The sequence below is a fragment of the Lonchura striata genome, chromosome 1 (assembly GCF_046129695.1).
Source record: "Lonchura striata isolate bLonStr1 chromosome 1, bLonStr1.mat, whole genome shotgun sequence".
NCBI classification, from domain to species: domain Eukaryota; kingdom Metazoa; phylum Chordata; class Aves; order Passeriformes; family Estrildidae; genus Lonchura; species Lonchura striata.
In genome coordinates, this window is record NC_134603.1 from 54,851,945 (window position 1) to 54,876,453 (window position 24,509).

General features: G+C 34.8%; 1 protein-coding gene across 4 annotated transcripts in view; it reads right to left on the minus strand.

Annotated features, from left to right (window-relative positions):
- The window catches only part of CDH19 (cadherin 19), a 112,072-nt gene that overhangs the window by 10,354 nt on the left and 77,209 nt on the right, over positions 1-24,509 (minus strand). For 3 of the 4 annotated variants that reach the window (XM_077784509.1, XM_077784511.1, XM_077784514.1), the window contains 7 exons: positions 23,407-23,701; positions 17,120-17,239; positions 16,596-16,760; positions 15,550-15,734; positions 14,226-14,483; positions 11,738-11,870; positions 3,789-3,910 (listed from right to left, as the gene is read on the minus strand). In XM_077784509.1, the coding sequence (XP_077640635.1) occupies positions 3,789-3,910; positions 11,738-11,870; positions 14,226-14,483; positions 15,550-15,734; positions 16,596-16,760; positions 17,120-17,239; positions 23,407-23,701 (1,278 nt within the window). Of the gene's footprint in view, positions 1-3,788; positions 3,911-11,737; positions 11,875-14,225; positions 14,484-15,549; positions 15,735-16,595; positions 16,761-17,119; positions 17,240-23,406; positions 23,702-24,509 lie in introns of all 4 variants that reach the window. The other variant, XM_021530887.3, reaches the window with a different exon arrangement.

The window sequence follows — 24,509 nt, forward strand, 5'->3', positions numbered from 1 at the left end:
GCCAAGTACTGAGTAAATAAATTTTCTTTTTTTTTATCTCTGACTCAAAGTTTCTGCATACTCAATCACTTCTTTGAATCTAATAAAAATTGCTAAGCAAGCTTTAATATTAAAATCACTTCATTGGTGATCCCTAAATTAAAGGAACTCAGAATTACCAGAATAAATATGCATTAGAGATGACAATATTAATTCAGACTACAGGTATGTTCAGTATAGTTTATGTTCAGCTGAAATCAGCTTTCTCTCTGATAGGAAGAAAGGTCAATATTCACAAAAGGGCTGAAGTTACCATGCATAGGTACATTATGGATGGTCAGCTTGCTTACATATCATGTTATGATTTTGATACAGTCTACATCAAACTTTCAAGCTGCATCTTCCAGATGAGTTAATTTATTAATATCTTGGGAATTAAGCTTTTTTGAGATCCATTATTGATGAGATGTCTCTAGTGTTACCTTTGAGGTGGATTTGGTGTCTTGATGTTCTGCCTATTTGCAAAAAATTTTTCCTTTGAAGTTTAAAGGTTTATACTTACTGTACACACCAATAAATGGTAAATACAAAAATTTAATAGAACATTGGGGTCATCATTTACTGTGTTTACATGCAGTTATAAAGTCAAAAGTTTTAATCAAAAGGAAATCACAGGATTGAATGCCTTATTAATATTGTTCTATTTGATCTGAGGATAACTAGAGCTGTAGTGGGACAGAAGACTATTTAACAATGCAACTTTCATGTTCTATTCATTTGGAAAACAATTTATAGAATGGTGTCATTGCAGTGAAAGGGTTTTGCAATGTTTTAAAGAAAACTTCATTTGTGGTGTAGTATACAGCTGATTTCTGTATTATAGGACAGTACTAAACTATAACATTAAATGAATAAGAGAAAATCCCATTTAAAATGTCTAATAGACATGATGAATGCATTCAGTATGATGCCAAAAAGACCTATCTGTCTTCTTTACATCCATTTTTATTGTTAAATTTGGATTATAGTCCCACAGACTGAAATCTAATCCTTTTGTTTGAATGATTTTTGGAGGCTAAACTAAACATAGCTGTAACTCACACAAAAACACCATACAGAGGCTTGAAGGTCAGCACTTAGACAATAAAAGCAGACCAAGAATTTTCATAGCCTTTCAGAAAATCCAAAACTTCAAAGCAAGCCCTCTCATCTAGACTGAAGCTATTATTAACTGTATCTGAGTCTGGGTAATTAGGACAACAATTAGCTTTACTCATTATGTGTTTTATATTCTATATCACAAATCAACATCATCTTAGGCTATGTAAAACAACTTAATTGTGACCTCAGTCTAAATTACTTTCACAGTAAATCAGGTTGACACCAAGATAAAGTCTTGATTGAATACGACAATTAATTTTTTAGTGGTATCTTTCGCTCTGCAATGCCTTTCCTTCCTTTTCCCCTAAACACTGTTAACTCATGCAAATATACTTTGGAATGTCCCATGAAATGAGACACAGATCAGCTCAGATCAGGGTAAGAAGTGAATTGCAGAAGTGCAGAACATCTCTGAAAACATCTCTCAGCACAGTGATTCCAGCTTAAAATATATACAGGTGTGATAGGTTAACTATACAATATTTAATCTCAATTTAACATGTAAGCAAATTCCTTATCTGCCTGAAATTGATTGCAGAAATATGGTTAAGATAAAAGGGTATGTAATATCCTGAATAAGTCCTTTAATTGCTTAAACTAATTCTTCTGAAATGTAAATTTTCTTATTCATTGGACGAGCAGGCCACCTATAAAATCACATTTGAATCTTTTGGATTCTTACTGAGAAAAACAAAGGATATTTTTGCTATGAGTAAAAATTAAAAAAAAAAAGTTAACACCGAAGAAGATACATGAGCTAACAATTCTGTTTTAATCTTAAACACTGAATAAAATATCATAAACTCTGACTGTGATAACAATGCATTTCAGTAGAATTTTCCTGTTGTTCTTCCTAAGATAATTTGTTAATGAGAAAATTATTTAACATTATTGGCAAACTCTCAACAGGCTAAACTAAAGATGCCTGTGATTCTCAAAAACCTATAACAATTAAAATAATGAAAAAAAAAAAAAGTAACTATGCTTTTCTGTAAGGCGAGAAAAATATCACATTCATCCCTCATTCATATATTGAAATGTCAAAGAAGAATTATTCAGTGTACTATACTTAATGAATTTATTGTTATTAACACTACTATTCTTTACAGAAGTTTTATCCAGTGATTCTCAAACTACTTAATATATATATGTAATTGATATTGAAAAGTAGCTACTGATAGGTTAGCATACAGATACTATTTATCATGCAACTATGGAATACTAAAAACCTTGAGAAATAAATCACCTGGGTTTTTATCTCACAGGCAAATCCAAAACATGGATAACAAATATCCATGTTATAAGCATCAATATTTAATTCGTGGTGTCTTGAAGCCAAGGAGCATAAAGTGCAATTGATTTAATGCCTGCACTTTTATCTGTCAATGAGATACCCAAAGAACAATAGAAATGGCTTACTCCAAATATGTCCTAAGCAGAGGTAGCCTTTGCAGACAGGAAGATTTCCAAATGCAGGTCAAAGTAGTTGCTGATAGAGAAACATATCAATGTATGGAAAAGGCCATAAAGAGATCACTTGGGCAACAGGAAAAGCTTTATTTACTGCAGACTAAATGAGGTCAAAATAAACCAAAATAGAATAAAAAGAGAGATTCTTTGACTCAGAAATCAACATAACAAAATGTTTGAACAGAACCATAACAGATATCCCAAAGGTCTTTTTTTATGTCCAATTAATGCTTTAGAGTGGTGGAAAAACATATAGATTTTTCTCTCTATAGATTTTTTTGTTTGTTTGGGTATTTTTGGAGGTTGTTGTTTAGTTTGTATACTTTTATTTGAAAAGGACACAAACCAACCAGTCAGTCAAAAAAAAAAAAAAAAACACCCAAACAAACAAACAAAAAAAAACCCCAAAACAACAACAAAAAAGCCAACAAAAAAAAAAAAAAAAAACAACAACAACAAAAACCCCAAAACCAAAACCAAAACCAAAACCAAAAAAACAAAAACAAACTAGAACAAAACAAACCATACCAAAACCCCAATTTTTTACATCCTGGAGTTTTTTTTTTTTTACAGGAGGAACATGGAAAGACAACAGTGTAACTGGGTATTGGGGCAGCTGTCTGATGATACCCCATTCACGTGGATATCAAATAGGAAATGGAAAATAATCTCCTGGGAAGGATGTTAAATATAACAATAGATTAAGCTGCCAGCTAGGAAAGGCTATGTCTTAAACATTTTTAGACTTGCACTGAACTAGTCAGGATTTGAATTCAGTTCACAGTAAGAGATTTCTATCTGAAGGACACAATGGCTGTGTATTCCAGACCTAGTTCTTATGTTGCTGCTGAAGTTACTGGCCATAGGTATTTCATCCTTAATATGACCTTAATATGAAACAAATTTGCACCCTATTTTTTTTCAGAAGTTTCTGCCTGTACTTTATTACTTTTTTTTTTTTTTAATACAAACAAGGAATACATATTTTGTTTTAAAGGGGGAAAAATACGCATCACTGTATGGAAATTTAAATTTCATATTATGCATGTATCAGCAGAACTAACTTTGGTAATAGAAAAAATGCAGTCTGTATTCACAGAATTGAAAGAATCAATGCTAAACATCTCAGACCAAATCATTGTAATGAGAAAAATGATGACTAACTACTTCGTGCTCACCTGTCCAGAAACTGTATTCTCACAAATGAATGTTTCATAATTTTTAGGGAATTCTGGTACATTATCATTAACATCAAGGACTTGGACATACACATTTGCTTCTGAAATTTTTTCAGGATTTCCTAATGGTTGAAAAAAGACATAAATAAAAAAGTTAGAAATAATCTACTACATATTTTAGAGTAATATAAAGATTAGAAAATTTTACCTATATTATGCAGGGAAGAAAATAATCACAAGACCTACAGACATATTTTTATACTATTATAAATAATACAGTACCATTATAATAGTATGTCTTGAAATAAGATAATTCTTGTAAAATTTTGGATTTGTTAATACTTTTCTTTACCCAGTCAGAAAGTGATTTAAATGTAAAAATAAAACCTGATCAGGAAAAATTAAACAATGTTTTGTTGATTAAAATATTTATTGTACTAACCATATCAAAGGTTATGTGGTAGGAAAATGTTGACTCTTCTAAGAGTATCTGGTCAAGGACCTTTTTCAGTGAAACAGAAATTAATAAGACAAAGAGGAAGCCATAAACAAGACCTCACTGGATCAAAAACCTGAGGTACAAGCGAAAAACAGAGGGCATGATGAGGACCTAACCTGGTCAGATATACTAATTGATGTGGTCACCTGAAGTGTGAGAATGTTTTTTCCATGTGATCATCAGGCCTTGACAATTGATAAACCAATGGAGAAAAAGGGAGAAACAGACACAAAACTAAGAGACAGACCTGACAAAATAAACACAGAGATTATGACAATGAGCAAACCTAATGATAATTGATGGGTTATCAAAGAAAACACAGGACAACAATTGATGGGTTATCAAGGAAAACACAGGACAACAATTCCAGCTAGATCAACTTGGACTTTGTAACTGGCAAGACTTTATATGAGAGGGACCCCAGATTAGGGGAAATGGGGACTCAGTGGAGATGTATGGACCCATGGGAAACATGCAGAGAGGAACAAAGAGAGTTCAGCTAGAAAAGGGTATAGAGGGGAATGGTTGTGTGCAAAACAGTGCATTTTTTTGGCTAAGCCTTGTACCTGCTCACCAGTCCGTTCTATCAACTTACATCTTCTTAATAAATATTTTCATAGCCATGTTTCTGCATCATCCCACTCTTTCTCATTGCATATGTTTGTGTGCTGCAAGGACTAAGTGGCAGCTGCTGGTGGCCCTGCATATGTGTGAATGAAAATTGGTTCCAGATACTGGAGTGGGATGGGGGTCTGTGACGTCAGCTACTGACTCAGGAGCACAGGGGACAATTGTCCTCAGTTCTGGAGTGCACGGGATTTGTGAACATTTTAGTGACAGACTTTAAACTGGACTCAACAATGGTCAGGGATCCTTGGGTCCAGGAGAAGTTCTTGGGAGGTCCACGCTTAGGGAAGACTTGCAAATGGACTTGCAAATGTGGGGTGCATGAGAGATTAGTATGTGAGTTCTGTGGGTTTCAAGCAAACATCAAGTGTGCACTGGCTGGTGAGCTGGGGGCCCATGAATTAGAGAACTTGGGATACAGGAAGGGGTATTGGGCAAACAGAATTTGATAATGAGTGTGTGAGTGCTTGTGAACCTGGAGAGTGTTGTGCATGTGTGTATATGCCTGTATTAGTGATCTTCTGCCTTTCCAGAAGAAGAAGGGAGTGGGTTGCCTGTCCTTGTAGTCAGTGGGAATCCTGTATGTAGGTGTTGCTGAAGGCAAAGCCTTGCCTGTGTCAATTCGAGTGACTGCTACTGGCTGAGTCTCCAAACAGGTCAGCAGCCTTCCTGACCTGGGTCTGCTGGTCAACAGCAGCTGAACATCAGCCAACTTCTGCCCAGGTGAACAAGGGTTGGCTGAGGGAGCTGAGGTTGTTTAGCCTGGAGAAGAGGAGGCCTGGGGGAGACCGCATCACTGCCACTATCTGAGAGGAGGTTGCAGGGAGATGAGGCTTGGTCTGTTTTCCCAAGTAAGAAGTGATGAGTAGCTTCAAGAGACACCAGTGGAAATTTAGGGTGTATGTTAGGAAACTGTTCTTCTTGGAAAAAGTTATCTGGAATTGGAATAGGATGCCCTGTGAAGTGGTTGATTCTCCATCCTTGAAGGTATCTATAGTGCCAGATACAGATCGGGCAGCAGGCACATGGTTTAGTGGTGGACTTAGCAGTATTAGATTCATGGTCGGATTCAATGACTTTATCAGTTCCTTCCAAACTAAACTACTCCTTAATTCTTTGATTCGATATTGGATACTTGGAAGTACTTTACCTATCTGCACGTTGAATCCTGACTTATGCAGCACAGCTTTAAGAAATATCTGCTTCTCCACAATGTAATTTATTATTCTCGTAGGAAAAAGTTCCTCTTCAAAAGCCAAGCTCACATTAACTTGAATGTGTTGTTGGTAATGAAGATGCTTTTCCAGTGATTAAAGTAATCTTAAAATATTCCAGGAATGCAGAACATTTGTCAACATAAATGTCTGTAAATATATCACTCACCTATATCTAAAGCAGGAGTATGTCAATAATTATGGTTAAAATATATCTCATGTTCAGTGCTAATGTCACTGTATCTGACCTGTTCAGAAGTTCTTAAGGTATTGATTTAAATTAGTCAAATGGACCTTTAAGAAAAAAGCTAAAAGTTTTCCTCTCTGCAGCTTTTCAAACTATATTAGTTTGATTGGTTCTTGCATTACTTTTTTTAATGTATAATACAGTAGGTGCTTGAAGAAAACATTTGTTTTCTTGGATCTTATGGAATCTATGCTGATAGCTTTGAGTCTTTTGCTGAAGGAAATGGCAGCAAAAGCAAGTACCACAGCAATAAATGCATAGACACTCAGCAGTTTCACATTTCTATTCCTTCTGTGAAGTCATTACAGCTGTGCTAATTTACCAAACCTTGTGATCTGTCAGACTAATTTCAAAAATACTTCTTTGTGAGATGTCATTTCTCTTGTTTCTCTCAAACATCCATACAATAAGAAACTAAATAGTGCTCAGATTCTTTTAGATAAATATAAAAAGTATCATACATTCCTTTTAGAAATAACATCAAGAGTGTAGGAGTTACTTTAATTCTTTTACTGAAGTCAGAATTGGATGTATAGGGCAGAGATTTAACTACATTGTCTTTCAAAGGAGAGTTTTGTAACCTTTAATAGAAATCAGGGAAAACCTTTGGTGGCTTCAGTTGTATAAAAAGCGGCACAAAAAGGACCCAGCTAGTTTTGCCTATTGTTACCTTGCTTGTTTATAAGATTCGTGGGTACTATATTGTCTGTAAAGCCTACCCTTTGCTTGTACAAAACATTTAGGCAGCGCATTGTTGGAATTGCATCTGTATTCTTTCAATAAAAGACTGGGGGCTTTTTTGGGTTTTTGGGTGTTTTCTTTGGTGGGGGCAGGGGGAATTTTGTAATAGCCTTGTTTCTAATTCTTTAATATATTTGGGTTGTAGCTGCCTTGATGGGATTTTTTTTCCTTAGTATTGGGTTAAATGACGAGGAAGAGCATTTCTCTCATTTCTGTATGTATGGAAGTATTTAAAAATATTAAAACTTTTAATTTTAATTTTTAATTTTTCTGAAATCACAGCTTTGAAATCACAATGGAGGGAGAAACATATTACAAAGCCACTCTTGAAATCAGTGCCTGGTGAATGTTTAATGACAGTTTTGGTGAAGCAGAGTTACTGCATTGGTTGCATTTTGAAGAGAAGGTAGGCAACATGCATTCATCTAATGTACCCATATCATACATTATCTAAATATCTCCCAATTAGCAGAATTATTTTTTTTTTTACAATCTCTATGAGAGAGATCAGGACTTGAAAAACAAGGACTAAGAGAATAGGATGTCAAGTGCCAAAGGGTGGATCAGTGTGAAAATTAAGATGACATTTAAATTGCTAGGGACCCATATTATTAACTTGAAAAGAAGAGCAATGACCATCTCTAGACACAAAACAGAACTCAGTGTTTGTAGGGGATTAAAGAAAGCTTACATTGACATCAGCCAGTAAACATAAACTTGCAATGATAACAATCATGCTAGCATTACTACTAACAATAAATATTATCTTCATAATTTATATTTTTATAGTATGTCTATCATGTATGATAGGGCAAATTTCTTTACTTCCTAAAAGTAATGAAAGTAAATAGTTTTTTTTAAGAAAGGACTACTCCAAAAAGTTGAAAGTTTATCAACAAAAACAAAGACCAAGGCAGGGTGGCATTTAATATTAAATTTATATTATCCATATTTAAATTATCACAGAACTTCAATCCTGTATCCAGGTCTGGAGACCCCCATGAAAAGACACCTGCAGGACTTAGTGGTAAAATGACTCTTGTTGTGAGTTAATTTCTTTGGGACTGACAGTATTAAGTAAAACTGATTACAGAATCATAGATAACTGAGGTTGGAAAAGACTTCTCAGTTAATGAAATCAAAATGTCAACCTAACTCTGACATGTTCACCACTAAACCATGACCCCAGGTATCACATCGACAGTTTTTTTGAACACTTCCAGGGAAGGTGACTCATTTGCTTCCCTGGAAAACTTATTCCAATGCTAGACAACCCTTTACAGGAAAAAAATTTCCCTAGTAGTTAATTAAACTTATCCTGGTGTAGTTTGAGGTCCTTTCCTCTCATCTTCTTACTTGTTACATGACAAAGAAGACTGACCCCTACTTCCCTGCAACTCTCTTTCAGTAGTTGCAGACAAAGTTCCCTCCCAGCCTCCTTTTCTCCAGTCCAAACAACCCCAACTCCCTGAACTGCTCCTCACAGGACTTGTGTTCCAAAGCCTCCACCCTCTCTGTTGTCCTTCCCCAGATTTGCTTCAGCAGCTTCGGGAAGCAAGTGGCACAATACTGAACACAGGGCTCAAGATGCAGTCTCACCACTGCTGAACACAGGGGGAAAATCACTGTCCTGTCCTGCTGGCCACACTATTTCTGATCCAAGTCAGGACACCATTGGCCTTCTTGGCCACTGAGTTACATACTGGCTCATGTTCAGCCTCTCTTGACCATCACCACTAGGTCCTTTTCTACCAGGCAGCTTTCCAGCCACTCTGCCCCTTGCCTGTAGTGCTCCTCAGGGTTGTTGTGACCCAAATGCAGGACGGAACTTGGCCTTGTTGAGTCTCATACAATTGGCCTTGGCCCATCAATCCAGCCTGCTCACGTCTCTCTGCAGAGTTTTTATACCCTTCAACAGAATAACCTCCCACAACCCAGGTTTGTGCCGTAGGTAAGCTGACTGAGAGTGCACTCGATCCAATCATCCAGATCATTGATAAAACATATTGAACAGAGCTGACCCCAGTAACGAGCTTAGGGGAAAACTAGTACTGACTGTCCCTCAATTGGATAGTAATGATTTAAGGATTTCTTGCTCTCAGGTAGGATTAGAATGCTATTGTTTGTACTTCAGCCTTGTACTTGTGAAAGTTTCTCACAACCAAGTAAAAACTTATGAAAAGAAACTTGATTTTTCTTGAGATTTAGGCATAAAGTGGAGAGTCAAGAGTTTGCAAGTTCTCCCTGCTCACATTTAAATTCAAAAAAAATAGGCCTACTTCTGAATACTTTTAAAACATGCTCCCTCAATGGCATGAGGTTAGGATGGTCCACATCACAGGTCCAAAATAACAGACTCAAGCCACTCTCACATTAGTGGGGTCTCTGATTGTTGCAATGGACTCAAAAGTCTTCTGTAGTGTATGAATATCAGGACATATCAACAGGCTCCTAAAGAGGTTGCTGTTGTAACAGAGTTTCAATACTTGACTAAGGTACAATGAACATCTTATTTGGATGAACTCTAATGGCATTTTGATTGTGCTTCGGTGGAGCCACCATGTCATCCACCAAATGTCTCATGAACACAGTACATATTATGACTATATTTCAAGGAATAATATACTGCTAGTTCCTGATACAAATCCTTTCAGGTGTGCCCAGGCCAAGGTGACCTAACTTCAGATCTTTTGAACATGTCATTATAGACATTGACCTTTTAATCATTAAAGAAATAAAAAATAAGAATTTGAACATAATAAGATCTCAGTTTCTCTATAATAACTTTAATTACCATGAGAGTATTACTTTATTTTGCTGCAGGAGGCAGTTATTCATTTATAATATTTGGTTCTCTTCTGTTTTATTATTTAACCAAATAAAAGTCTAGGCCAAAGTTATTCTGCTGTGTTTCCATAGAGCTGTTCAGGACATGCCGGAGATCAAGTTTGCTAACACCTGTCATCTGCCCAACAACATGAGAATTAAATTAATGTGTAAAGTCTCACAGAGAAGATGAAAAGCAAGATAGTACCATCAATTCCAAATACAAGTTAAAGACTTCAATGAAAATGGATGCTGATTATCCAGTAGACTTTGAGCAGTAATGCTCTATAGGGAAGTGTGGAAACCCAGGGCACTGGGAATATTTCTGTTTGCTCTGGGGTGTCCTGGCCCCCCAGGGGAGCACTGACTTTGACCCTTATTCATGGACAAAACTTCCAAAGCCTCAAGGTAAACTAGAAACCTTTAGTGTGAAATAGATTGTAGAGATTGTAGAGAGTAGTGTAGTATGTCACATGGGTGAGAAATGTACATTTCAGGATTTTTAGTATGTTATAGATGGGTTCAAGATGGAGGATATAGGGTGTTGTCTTGAGTTCCTTTCTTCTTTCTTCTTCCTCTTTCTTTTTGGGTTTAGGTGGTATTCTGTAAATGGGCAGAAAAATCCTCATTGCGGGTTTTAGGGGTCAGTTATTGGGTTAGAAAGGGAAATAATCGAGGTGTCACTTCCTACTTGGGTAGCTTAGTTTTTGATTAGACTCAAAAGGCCTTGTAACAAGAGATTGTTGGCCATTTTTGTGCTGTTTTTCCTGCACACAGAGTCTGGTACAGACAGTGTGCTGAAGTTTCCATAAGATAACAATAAACATAAGCTGAAGACCGAAAAAGTCCAATGCATCTCTTGTTCCTGATACTGAACTGCTCCAGGAAAGTCTCCCCTGACAGGAGAGCCGCCAGGAAACTACCCAACTTGGGGCCTGCAAACTCACAGGAAGTCACCCTTTTGACAACAATTCAATTTAATAATATATGTTTAAAGCGGTCATAGCAATAAATGGCATTTAACTGAGATTCAGGTGTAAAGAACAGGTCCTAAGAGTATTTGGCAAAATCTGTCTGATTAATTGATTTTACTTTAGTTTCATATGGTTTTCCTCCTTCCTGAGGATGAATGTGATTAGATTTTAAATAATATCCTAATAATCTTAAACTGCCTTAAACTTAAGGCAGTTAAAGTGCCTTATAAATGAGGAACTGCTAAGTTTCTAGTGTTGCCCCAGATTTAGGACAACCAGATCATCAAAAACACAAACAGGTAATTTGCATTTGACTTTCAAACAAAATTGACATGTAAAATCCATATAAAGGGTGCTTCAAGGCTCTAATTGTCCCTGAATAGACATCTAGATGATTTAGGCCTTAACATTCACAATTAATTTGAGCCACGGGTTTCTGACTGATGTTCAATTAGACCCTGGACAATTTCACACTAGTCAAAAATCTGGTGTGAAATTAACCAGGGTCTAATTTAACATAAGATCTTGCACTGCAGGAGCAATTCTTATGCTCCAATGTAACTTGAAAGCATTACACTCTCGATCCTATTACGATTTCTTTTTTCATAAGGTCATCTTTTATGAAAAAGCACAGGACCTTGGAGCTCAAATACATTCCACTTCTATTTAACTAATCATTTTAATAATGCTCCTTAGTGTAGCAAGCAACAGCAATATAATCGGAAAGAAGAATGTATTCTCCACTTAAAAGAATGCACATACAGAGGATAATTACAGTTCCCAGTGTAAAAACCCCAGCATTCCTTACATTTCTTACTCACTTGTTTCTGTGGCTGTAACAGTTATGTTGTGCCAAGAAGCTACCTCTCGGTCCAAGGGTTCAGTGGTAATGATTGCTCCATTGTGCTCATTGATGCTGAACAGTCTCTTTAAATGAGTGCTGTGGACAATAGAGTACCTGCACCAAAAAAAGGAAAGACATTCTGTAGTACTGAAAAGTTTCATCAGAGGCAAGGACATAAAAAGCTATTGTCAGCTGAGAAAACAGAGCTGTGCATATATGCATATAAATGTGTGCTGCAACAACTCGTAAACCATGAAAAACATACATGTATAAACATTTAAAATTCACTGCCACCAAGATCAAAGCTCTTCTTTTTATAAAACTAAATATGTCTCAGATCTATTTTAATATGAACTGGATACGAAATGCATTATTCATTCTTACTTCTAAGTCTGTCTCACAGCAGGTGAATGACTTCATTGAAAAGAAACAGCAAAATTGCCACTTGTGAAAGGAATAACACTAACATCTAAGTGGAGGTATCATGGCAAATCTATTTTATCATTGCTGACACGCTCTGATGCCAAGGGAATGGGCATTATAAAGACAGACAACTATCTGTAATGAGGTGACACTAAGGCAGAGTACAACATCCTAATGCAGGAGATGATTGCAGGAAAGACTCAGTGCTCTCGAGTCTTTGCTGAAAAGGCTCCAGATGTTGTGGACATGTACATGTGCACATACATATACACATGCCACTCAAGCTGTTAAAGTCTAACCACTTGTTGCAGGACAAAGATGAACTTAAATAGAAACCAGAGATATTGGTTCAAATGTAAAATATATTTACTGATGTTTTTAATAGCCTACAAAGCAAAAGATCATATGATGCAGTTGCTAATAAAGTCTATTTCATGGAAATAAAACCTGTTTGAATAGTAGAAAGATTCTTTCCACTTCAATTTAGAATGACCACATGCAACTATTCCTTTTTATTGTACCCTTAATTCTGCTTGAGAAAGCCTGTTTCCTGTTGACATTGTGTCAGCAGTTAAATGACACTCTAATTTTTTGTTTATAAATACATTTTGTGTCTTTTAAAAATCAGTAAGAAGATAAATTGAAGAACCAGAACAATACTATACATGAAAGCTCTTATAATCTGAAACAAAATTTGGATACTTATAAACTTCTATTTAAGGTATTTATAATATTACTGACATAGCCATTATGTTTGGGCATTTTTTCTTAATAAACATTTTTCAAAAACATTATTTTAGATATTTGGGTTTTTAAAAAAAAAATTATTACTAACATTGTGAGGTTTTCTTGCACATCTTTTTTAATTTATTTATTTGAAACCTGAAGTTTACAAAGCAACACAAGCTGTTTTTATATTTTAAGTAACTGCTGTCATTTATGATAGGAATGTTTTAAAAATTAAACTCATTCTCACAGCACTTATCCCAAAAAACATATGTTTATATTAGAAGTGATATTCTCTATTCTAAAATAGCTCATTGATTTATCACTGTTTTGGGACTATGTGGACATATTCAATTTGAAGCAAGTTCCTCCAAAACATTTCTGACTAAGAAGTTATAGATATATGTTAATGTTTAATTGTTCTACAGGAGATGTTGAAGTCATCTAATCAAACCACCAAATGAGCCCATTTAGAGGGGGAAACAAAAAAATCCATGTACATTTTTTCTTATTTAATTCAACTTATTACTACTCTAATAAATAACAGTAAATTCATGGAAAATCATGACAAATCACCACCAACAGCTCTGAAGCCATAGCATAATATATATGTATTTCCTATTAGAAATCTACACACCATAAATTATTTTGTGCCGCAACCATTTGTCACTGTATCCTGCTTTGCCTAAATTGCATAGTACACAATGATGCTAGGCAATTCAAGAAATTATTTTAATTATAAATCCCATGTTAAAGATTAATTACCTGTTTTCTCATTTAAAGACAGCAAAATTATTTATCATTGACACTATAAAAAGCAGAATCTGCTTTTGCTGGATTGAGTGGCTAGGTCTCAGCTGACTTGTGGTGAGCAATTGTTTTGGGTCTTTTGGCATTGCTTTTTTCCTTGGGGATTTGTTGTAGATTTGGGTTTTTCCAATATCTTATTTTATTTGATATTATTATTATTATTATTACTACTACTACTACTATTACTATTATTGCTATTATTATTATTATTATTATATCCTCAATAAAAATAATAAACAGCTTGTACCCATGAACCCATTTGAACCCATGAGTTCTCACAACTTTACACTTTCAATTCTCTTTTTCATCCCAGTGGCTGTGGGAGGGAGTAAGTGCCTTTATGGTCCTTACCTACTGAGGTGGGTTAAATCATGACATCCTCAATAACCTTGGCTATTGGAGTAAAAACAAAATTAACTGTAATTATGAGCTATGGTGAGGAACAGAAATACCTCTGGAAATACCAACTACATTTGCCTTTGATGCCTGTTCACATTTTAAGACAGGTACCTGACTGGACTCCCATCATCATCTGGATCTCTGGCAGTTACGAGCCCCACCAAAGCACCATTCATAGCTCCTTCGACAATCTCCATCATGTAGTTCTCCAAGGTGAAAACTGGAGGTTCATCAGCATCTTCCACATTGATTTTGACAATGGTTGTGTCTTCAAATAGCTCTTCTTTCAAAAAACGCTCATCAATGTATCTGTTTACAGCTTTTACTTGTATACTGTATCTCCTTTGCCTCTCATAATCCACTCTCTGTTAAGAAAGAGAGTGAGATTTGGAATATTTCTTTCTTAATATTTAAATTAAATATAATTCAATAAATGATATGAGATTAAAGACTAAGTAATGCTATACTTGAAAAATTTTTTTTTTAAAAATGGTTACTACTAAAAGTTAATTCTAAGGTTTCCTTTTTATGTTAGAAACCCTTTCAAATTCAAATGTTTGCTTGTTTTCTTTCTTGCTTTCACATTTCACACTGGCTGCAACACTGCAGTCAAGCAATACTGTAAAAAATAATTCCCATAGAATGTCAGCCCTAATAACACGTAGTTTCATTACAATTTTAGATATTCTTTATCTTCTGAATTAATTAAATAAATAAATAAATAAATAAAACCTACTAAATAAATTGCTTCTCAAACTAAAAAAAAAACAAAAACCACAAACCAAAGAAAAATACCTAAACAAACTAAAAACTCTCACACTTAAAGCATTCAATTCTTTCAGGGTCTTTCATTCCACTAGGCTATTGAGCTCTAACTTCATTTCAGATGATCCCTGAGATGACTGAGGAATCTTCTTGAGTGATTCCAAAATAAATTACACAGTATAAAAGAATATTTATTTTCTTAATTCATAAACTGGTCTTTTTTGATTCTACTTAGTATCGTTTTAAAGCTATGTACCAACAAAAACTCCACTATCTAATATGTTAATAAATTCTTGTTTCAGTTAACAGGAGGTGTTGGAAGTAAGGTGAGATTTCTTGCAATTTATTGATAAATATTTTACAGGCAATGCACAAAAGAGATGGAACATAATCTCATAATGGGATACACTCTGTGGCACAGCTAAGGATAACATCAAAATACTCTGAATGTCACTATTCAGCAGTAATAGGAATGAGTCAAAAATGTCAGAAGAAAGAAAAGCATTTTCCTTTTTATCCTTCATAATATTTGAATCAAATCACAAAGCCTAAAGAAAAAAAATAAGACAATCCAAAGCAGTAGACCTTTTTTTTTACACATCCAGCTTGCTTGAGGATTTTCTTTCAAATATTTAGAGATTTTTTTTAAAGTTTCTGAGATCTCACCTTTTTCAGTAAGATAATTCCTTCTTGAGTCTCATTGTTAGTAATGATGTCAAAAACACCTGAGCTATCTGCTTCAATGAAATAGTCCATGGCTGCGTTGTCCCCAATGTCTCTGTCTTCTGCAAAGACTTTGCCTACAGTGGTGCCCACAGGAGCCTCTTCAGAGACACTCATATAGTAGAGTCCTAAAGAAACAATACTGGCAAAGTTTAGTGATCTGCCATGGTTAATAAGTGCTGTAGCTTGAGGTTCTTGGAGAGCTGGGAAAAGCCCCAACTTCGATGTGATCTGGCATTGTATAGAGTAATGGTTTTAAACTGAAGGAGGGAAGGTTTAGATTACCTATAAGAAAAATGCTTTTTACTCTGAGGGTGGTAAAACACTGACACAGGTTGCCTAGAGAAAAGGTGAATGTTCCATCACTGAAAAAATTCTAGGTCAGTTTGCTCTGAGCATCCCTGCCCAAGAAGAGTTTGACTAGATGCAACAAGGTCCATTGCACCACAAACTATTCTATGATTCTGTGACTGAACATGGTGAAGAAACAGTGGAGGGCAGCACTTCCCAACAGCACAGTTTTTTCCTGGTAGCCCAATGAGCAGCTCCCACATCTGCTAGAAACTACCTGGACAGAGTGGTTCACATCATTTGCCAAAAACTCTCTAGAATGCATCAGAAAAAAATGAAGAGAGGAAAAGAAGAAAGAAGAAGAGTTGAAAATTATGCTAAATATCCTGTTATTCAGATTTTAGGCTGAGGTAGTGCAAATTATAGGGAAAACAGTTTAATGATTTGTCTCCAAACTCTATTAGCAAAAAAAACAGCAGACTTGACATTTTTTCAATTATAGAATTCCTTTTCCTCTTGGTTTTTGAGCTTTTGTGAGGACTTTTTTTTTGTTTTTTTTCACTATTTTACTTTTTTACAGCTGCATGCTTTAGTCAAAGCACAGTCCTGTTCTAAAAGACCTACCTGCAAACCTAACAGAGCTACAGTGGATCTAAACTTCCTCAAGACTTCCATTACTGTAATTAGCTTCTACTCACGCTGTTGAAATTCAGGTGGATTGTCATTGACATCAGAGAGATTGATGGTAACAGTGGCTGTTGCAGACAATGCTCCTGGTTGCCCAACCATATCTTTGGCTTGAATGATGACCAAATACTGCTCTTTTGTTTCTCTATCCATTTGGGGAGCCATTCTAATGACCCCTAAAAACAAGAAGTATAATACAATGGCATATAAGTCTCAGTTTTTTCTCAACATCTGACATGGGTATATAGTATAGATGCATGAAACATGAATTTTCATTCCAAACTGTGCATAGCACAACTGGTCTTATACTGGATATTAGTTCTCATGGTGATACGCTGAATGTATGTGCTAGAGAGAAAAAATTTCATTTTCCTATGGGAAAGAAAAGTTGATTATTTTTTTTCAGGTCTAGGAACTATGCCGAGATGGAAGAGTGTAGAGTGGTACCAGTTGATCTTTTTCTTACAATCAAGAAAGACAATTTTGCTTGCATCCATTTTATGAGTTTATGAATGTACAAATTCATTTGTAGTACCTGTCTTTGGCTCCACAGAGAAATAAGGCTGTCCTTCAAGAAGACTGTAAAGCAGACGAGCACTATTCCCATAAGAAGGATCATCAGCATCTGTAGCTGTTACCTGTGTAACCGAAGTACCTCAAGGAAAAATAAAATAGATTATGTTTGTTTTCTTCTTTTATAAATTATAATTGCAAAACATAAATTCTTTAAAAAACTTTTAGCATACCATTTATACTAACAAACAGTCCTAAAAATTTACAGGACCAAATGGCACCTATTAAATTTACTATTAAAAAGGGAAAATATTTCCTCAGCAGCTGTTTTTATTGCATTCAAAATTTCAATTAAAAGAAAAATAAACTGTATATATGCTTTTTCAGCACAACATTTATATTGCTTAAAATGCGACATATCATGCCTATTTTCTAATGTCAATGGGATAAAGCAAATTGTTTCTCCTCCTCTCCTTCAAAGTATTTTATGGAATTTTCCCATAGGAATAAGAAAACACAGTCACTTTATCACCAGTATGTCCACTGGTGATAAAGAAATTAATTGTTAACAAGCAAAGCAACCAAGAAGTATAATAAGGCTCTAATAAAGTTTTTTATTCTTGAGTCTTAATGAGCTTGTCCCAGTGCAAAATTTGTGGCAGAAATCCCAGTGCAAAAACACAGTGGAATCAAACTACAGAGCCTGGTTTCTTCTTTGATGAGAAGCTGTTCATATCCTAGATAGAAGATTGACAGTAATCTCATGACACCTTCTCTAATGACTGTCCTTTAAAAGAAATATCCACAGTAATATAATTTTTTTATGTAATCATAATTTTTGTCTTTTTTTCTTCACCTAGATTCTGCATTAGAATGCAAATATCACTTCTTGTGAGGAACAGCAGGAAATCAAGCTACTTTATAAAAATCTCTGGCATACATTCATGTGGTTGCACCTGCTTATCGATACAGAAGTATAGTTAGGCTGGAGGAGAAAAGAAGAACAAAAGGTGGAGTGCCAGGAGTTAGACCAGAAACACCATTTTTTTAATGACAAAACCAAATGTGATATTTATCCCAAATAAAATAAATATATTCATTGCTGGGTTTTATAGCAGCTAAATAGTTTTATTTTTAAAAAGAAATGAAAAAAGCTTTCTAATATAAGGATAGACTAAATTAAATAACTTGCTTCTTTAAAAATTATTTCTTTTGCATTTTCTCTCAATTTATTGAGCAGCATGTTATGGAAGTGATTCCATAACATGTGTTTCCTTCTCTCAGGCAGAGAGTAAACTAAGCTGTTATCAGTTCCCACCAAATTTTGGACCTATATGTCCTTCATAACTTACCTACAATATCAAATATCTGACCTGTGGGTTTAGATGCATAAGTATAGATGATTTAGATGTATAGATTTATAAATATATATACAGATCCTACTGCTTTGGAGAAATTTTAAAGATAAAATTACAAATTCATATTTAATCAGGCCACATATATGCCTCAGAAATAACATAATTCTTTAATAAGACTGAAGAGTAAATGGAATCTTCGGCTACACAGCTGTTAACATCCTATCGGCTGCCTTCTATGAAAATTGCTCTCACAATCACAGAAAATTCATCCTCTAAGAAAATTAGCATGACTAGAACACAGTTGCTTTGAAAAAAAAATTGTTATTTAGGAAGGGATCAGAAATTATGAATAATCCAACAGATATAGTCTGCCATTTTCTATTCAACAAACTCCAGTGTCCACAACTATGTTTAGGAATGGACTTATTTATAGGAACATATTTAGTAAATCAGGAGTAAAATCCAATATACATATGACTTCAAAGTCATCATCACAGCTTTTGTACATCTCATATTTAAAGGTAAATCTATTTTCTGCACAGTTTCTAAGGAGTATAAAGAAATATTGAATCTAAACCAGCATTTCCCTCTTCTCTGAGACCAAACACACTTTCCTTCTTGTCTGTTAACTCTTCTAGAGTATTTCAGAGCACAGTAGTAAGGACTTTGTTCAGCTGGAGCCAGTGAGATGCAGCTGGTAGATGCAATCAATGGAAATGTAAATAGTCAAAAGGAATCTAGTAAAGAAGGAGCTGACCTGGAAGGAAGAAATAACAGATATACTTCACTACAAGGAGGAAGACAATTTAGTTCTAAATTTGGGTGACAGATGACTATGTAAAGAGCAGGCTATCATTTCTCACATTTTTTTAGAACAAAGATTGTGTGATAGCTACATGAAACTCTATGTTAAGTATAGACTATGTAGCAAGAAGAAGAAAAATGTTACTCAGGCTTTAGAGTATTTTCTAGGTTTTTAATTTTTCACTTTGATGAAACCTGTATTTCTTTATACCTTTGACCATCAGAAAAAAACAATCCACCAAAATGAGCTAAACTAAAACGGAAACAAACTCCCCCTCAAAAAAAAAAAAAAAAAAGAAACAACAAAAACAAACAAACAAACAAGAACAAAAACAAACAAACAAAAAAAAACCCCAAAGCAGAACCCACAAAAAAAAAAAAACCCAAACCCAACTCAAACCATTTGCAGAATGGAATCATATTTACCTAACATTTGTATTTGGGTCAGTGAAATTGAAATTTTAATATTCTATACTCAAAAATTCCCAAGAGCCATATTTGTAACTACATGATTGTGAGAAGAATAACTGAACAGATAAAAATAATATATTTTAAAATAATCAATTAATATATTGCACACTGCACACACCCCCAAAAAATTAAGAAACTGCAAAGTCCTAATTGTGACATTGTAAACATTACATGATATAACTGACAATTTAACTTTTTGATTAGTTTTATTTAAGGTTAACTGCTACTTTATATGTCTGCACCCTTGTTTTTACCCTTCTTGGGCAAAATATGGCAGAGTGACATTTATATGCTGCAGCCCATTAAGTATACTATGGGGCCCTCATATGGGAAATAGCTGTTCATTTTTCTAACTAGAGCTTGAGATCTATAAAGACATTAAGTACTGATAGATTATTGCATCTGACTCTTAACCACTCCATCAGATATACTGCATTTGTACAATTTTAACTGTTATAAGGAAGACAGTGTAAAATTGTACCAAGTGCCTGAGGGTAAAGCAGAGTCCTGTGTTCTCTGAAGAGAGTCCATTTGCTGACATGCTTTTCATTTACTGTGACACTTGCATATAAAACCCTAATAAAATTTAGTACTGAAGATAAAAGAGAGCTAATAAAGTATTAAAATGTATTCTAATTTGTTGGCACATTTGTATATATATTGGTACTTGTAACTAACTTCAGGCACAGCTATTTGTGTCTATTTTCTGGTTTTGCTGTGGTTGTCTGCGGCAAGTGAGCAGCTCTGAATTATTATCTACTTGCTTTCTTAGTTTCAGACAAAATGTGCGGCAGCAGTGACCTGCTTTCCCAAGTCTTGACCATGCTTCCTAAGAGTGCTTTCTGTGAGGAAATTATCAGGAGGCTGAGCATCAGTGAGCTGAATCAAAGCTAGAAAGCACAGAAACAGAGCAAAGAGCAAGCCTCTCTATTGCACTCTCTATAACTCTGTTCTTCACCCCTTATTATGTAAGAGTATGTTTTAGTTTACTGGGAAAAAACAATAATATAATAAACCACTATGTTATTGATACTGCAAACTTTAGTGGGTTATCCTTCCACTCTGCTGTGAGTTTATAAATTTCCTTGTAAGTTTGGTTTAGAATGTGCACTGAAACAGGTCCCACCTCAGTAGTGCAGTCCCTACCTTTTAAGAAGCAGGGTAAGTGAGTACTCATGGTAGTACACCCCAGAAGTACTCACGGTGTATGGCTCAGTCGTTTAATGTTTTAGAGCTGACCCCTATCAAGGTATACACTTCACTTGCTTTTTAGATTCCAGACATAAGTATTAGTGTTGCAGTAATGTCTCCATGGAAGAAGTAGATGAAAGAATGATCTCTGGAATGGCTATGGTACTAGTGCTTTTGAGGTCAAGTGTAGAAGTAGTAATGCAAAAAATATTTCAAAACCCTGGATGACCTGGATTCATCTATCATACACTGGATAATCATAAATCAGTGAGCTTTCTATTTCAAGAAGTCCATGCTTAAGAGAGAAGGCAAATAGAGATTTTACGTCATTCTTTACCCATTCTGACAAGTGGGACATGGTTTTACTTCTGATTTTTAATTTATTGCTTCATTTAATATATTTCTATATTTCACTGGAATATTTTTTATTTATAATATTACAGGAATATCACAAAAATTACATTTTCTGAAGCTTAATTAATCTTATGCTGAAGTGATACCATGTTTTAGGAATCTAAATACATAATAGATGACACAGGAGAGTGGACAAAGACAGCTGAGCTTTTCATTATTAGTGTATCTCTTTATAGAAAACTCAAGGCAGTATAGAGTGAAACTTCTCAACTGTCAACTGCTTATTGATGGTTTCAGGTAAGAAACAGAAGTATATGGGAAAACATTGCTACTGTTGTTTTTTGTCTTAAGTAGTACTATACTTGACTATTTTTCTTATTTTTTTCTTTTTTCCCCCATATAGCCATTGTAAAGACAGAAAGATAAAATGGAAGAAATTCAGTTTTTCATACACTTATGTGAGGGGTTGCAAGTCTCTGCGCGTATAAATGAAGACATACTAAATGATCAGTCATTAAAAAACATTTTTATAAGAGATTAAGGAGCCTATAAACAGTCTTTTATCAACTTGGGGGAAAAAAGAAAAAGAAAGGTATTATCAAAGCCTTAAATTTTTTGAAATCCCAGATAATTCTACGCAATGAACTGTACTCATTTTTACTATAAGAACATAAACCGTAAAAATACAAAGGTCTTTGACAAGTCACCTATCTTGTCTCCAAACTTGAGCAAATGAACAAGATGCAAAGGCAGGAAGAACCCTCTGAACTAGCAACTGATTATGTTAGAAAAAGTTATTCAAACAACAGGTCAGGTGCAGAATTAAGTCTGTCTACACAGAAGAAAGTCGCAGTGAAGAAACAATAAATGTGATTTCTCTGGTGGAAACTGGTATAAGCAGGTAGCAAGTATCCCTAGCGAGTAAATTGATCAAATGCATTTGAAGTCTTTTGCAGCTACTGCTGGCAGTGATGATGAGCTGCTGCATCCTGGCAGAAATTAGGATACTAACTTCACTTTCAATTAACAGGCGTGAATATCCTTTTCTTTCACCTGCTATCCTGGCTGGTAGAAGAAGATAAAGTTTATGGCTTGCTGTCAAATTTTCACTGATTCTGCTCTAAAAGTTGAGCAGATAATGCTTAATCTCATCACTGATTCTATTGCATTAATGACTTCATTGATTCTTACTATTTAAAGCACCACAATATTTGAATTTCTTTTCAAAATCATTTGCAGTAAAAATAAGGAAAAGGAGTAGTTGCAAAAATTTTAAAGATTACTGGGATCTTTTATGTAAGATCTAAAGAATCTACTTTCTGTTTGATTTTAACGACAACTATTTGGAGATATTATCTATAACATTCCTTTTTTCGTCAGCTCTATTAACACTTTGGGTTTTTTGAAGGCTTGGATGTGCACATATTATGAATACATATGTGTATGTAAAAATATGCATGTATATATGCCTATATTCACCACATGTTGACTTTGCTTTGTATTTGTTGTATTAAGTTTCCAAATACATGACAGATCCTAGTACAGGTCTGTCTGAACATGTGAAAGTGAGAAAGAAGAGGTACAGGGATTAAGTTTTCCTCTTGACAGAAAAATTACAAATCATGTACTTAGGAAATTGGAAGGAAGAATGCATTCACTGCACACTACCTAATCCAAACAAGGAGAAGCTGACTGAAGGCAAAGAGGCTTGACAATGTAAATAAGTAGGCAACATGCCAAGAGTGAGAGTGGCCATCATATCTTCCCAACTGGCTGCAGTACTCTACCTATTTCTACTGAGAATGTTATATTTTTAAACAAGTGAAAATTTCAAGTTTGAATCACTGACGGGAAAGACAAATGTCTATTGTCAATCTAAGCATGTATCCAGAATCTATAAAAGGACGTGGTCAGATGTAGGTACCTAAATATTTAAAAAAAAGAATGTTAAGTAGAGGTACTTACAACCCTCAGGTTAAGAATATACCTTTGCAAATTTCCAAACCTGTAAAAGACTTGCTTTCTTCTTACTGAGATGCAGTCTGTAAAATATGCTATTAAGATTTTACTTCAACATAGCTGTCTAGAAAAAAATCAGGAAATAAAGAGTTTGATTCACAGTATATCATACCTTCAGGTGACATCTCTGGAACAGTAGCCATATAAGGTCCATCCAAGAACTGCGGTTCATTGTCATTGACATCTCGAACCTTGATGATAAATTCTGATTCAGGTTCAACAGGAAGATTAGTGCTCCTGTTAATTGCTTGTGCTCTTAGAGTGTAGAAAGGTTTCTTTTCTCGATCCAACTTTTGTGTTACATAAATTTTGCCGTTAAGTTCATCGATGACAAAAAAGCTTCCAGCTCCCTCCCCGGTCAAAATGTATTTTAAGTTACCATCCTGCTTGTCTAAATCTGATTTCAGCTGAAAGTAAAAGGGAGAAAAATAAGTCACAGTTTGGGAAGAATGAAGTTTTGAAACATTCATTTTATGCCTTGTTTTGATTCTACAGTGTCACTAATGAGCCTTATTGGACACTATTGTTTGAAAGGAGGTACTGTCACATTTTCAGACAACCATTTTAATTTTAAGATATTTAAAATTATTTGATTTTAAAGTATGGATATAACAGACTTATAAATGTGCGATGCACCTGAAAAAAGATGCTTCTGCTACTTTGAAGTGAAGGGAATGCATCTAAGTACCTACTTTGGTTCATTGGTTTTCAGCTCCCCTATAATTCTGCTGAAAACAATGCAAAGGTCATTAAACATAACCTAATTTTTTTTATTATTGCAGATGATACATGTACTTTTTAAGTTGTTTATTTTTTAACCAACAATGCTAAGTGTAAATGTATACAATATGTTCTGTTTCTATTGAAATATAACAGGTGAAAAGACATTCTGCAGTGAAAGTCTGTATTGTTTATTCCAAAATAAATTGATGGACATTTTTCATTTCCTTCCAGGATGATCTACATCCTATGTTTTATTGTTAAGACAAACTTTGTGGTGATGATTCCTTTAATGAAGCTGAGTCTTGGAGGCAATTTTGGTCCAGCTGCATTTGTTCATGATAACAAAATAGTGTGGTTAATGCTAGTGATATATAATAGAGGAATATTTTAAGAGCAATAACTTCATTTCCTAACATGGGAGACATCCACAGTTGAATTTTATGGGAACAAAAATTTCCATTTTATCATTTATTCTCTATTTTTTCTCCATTT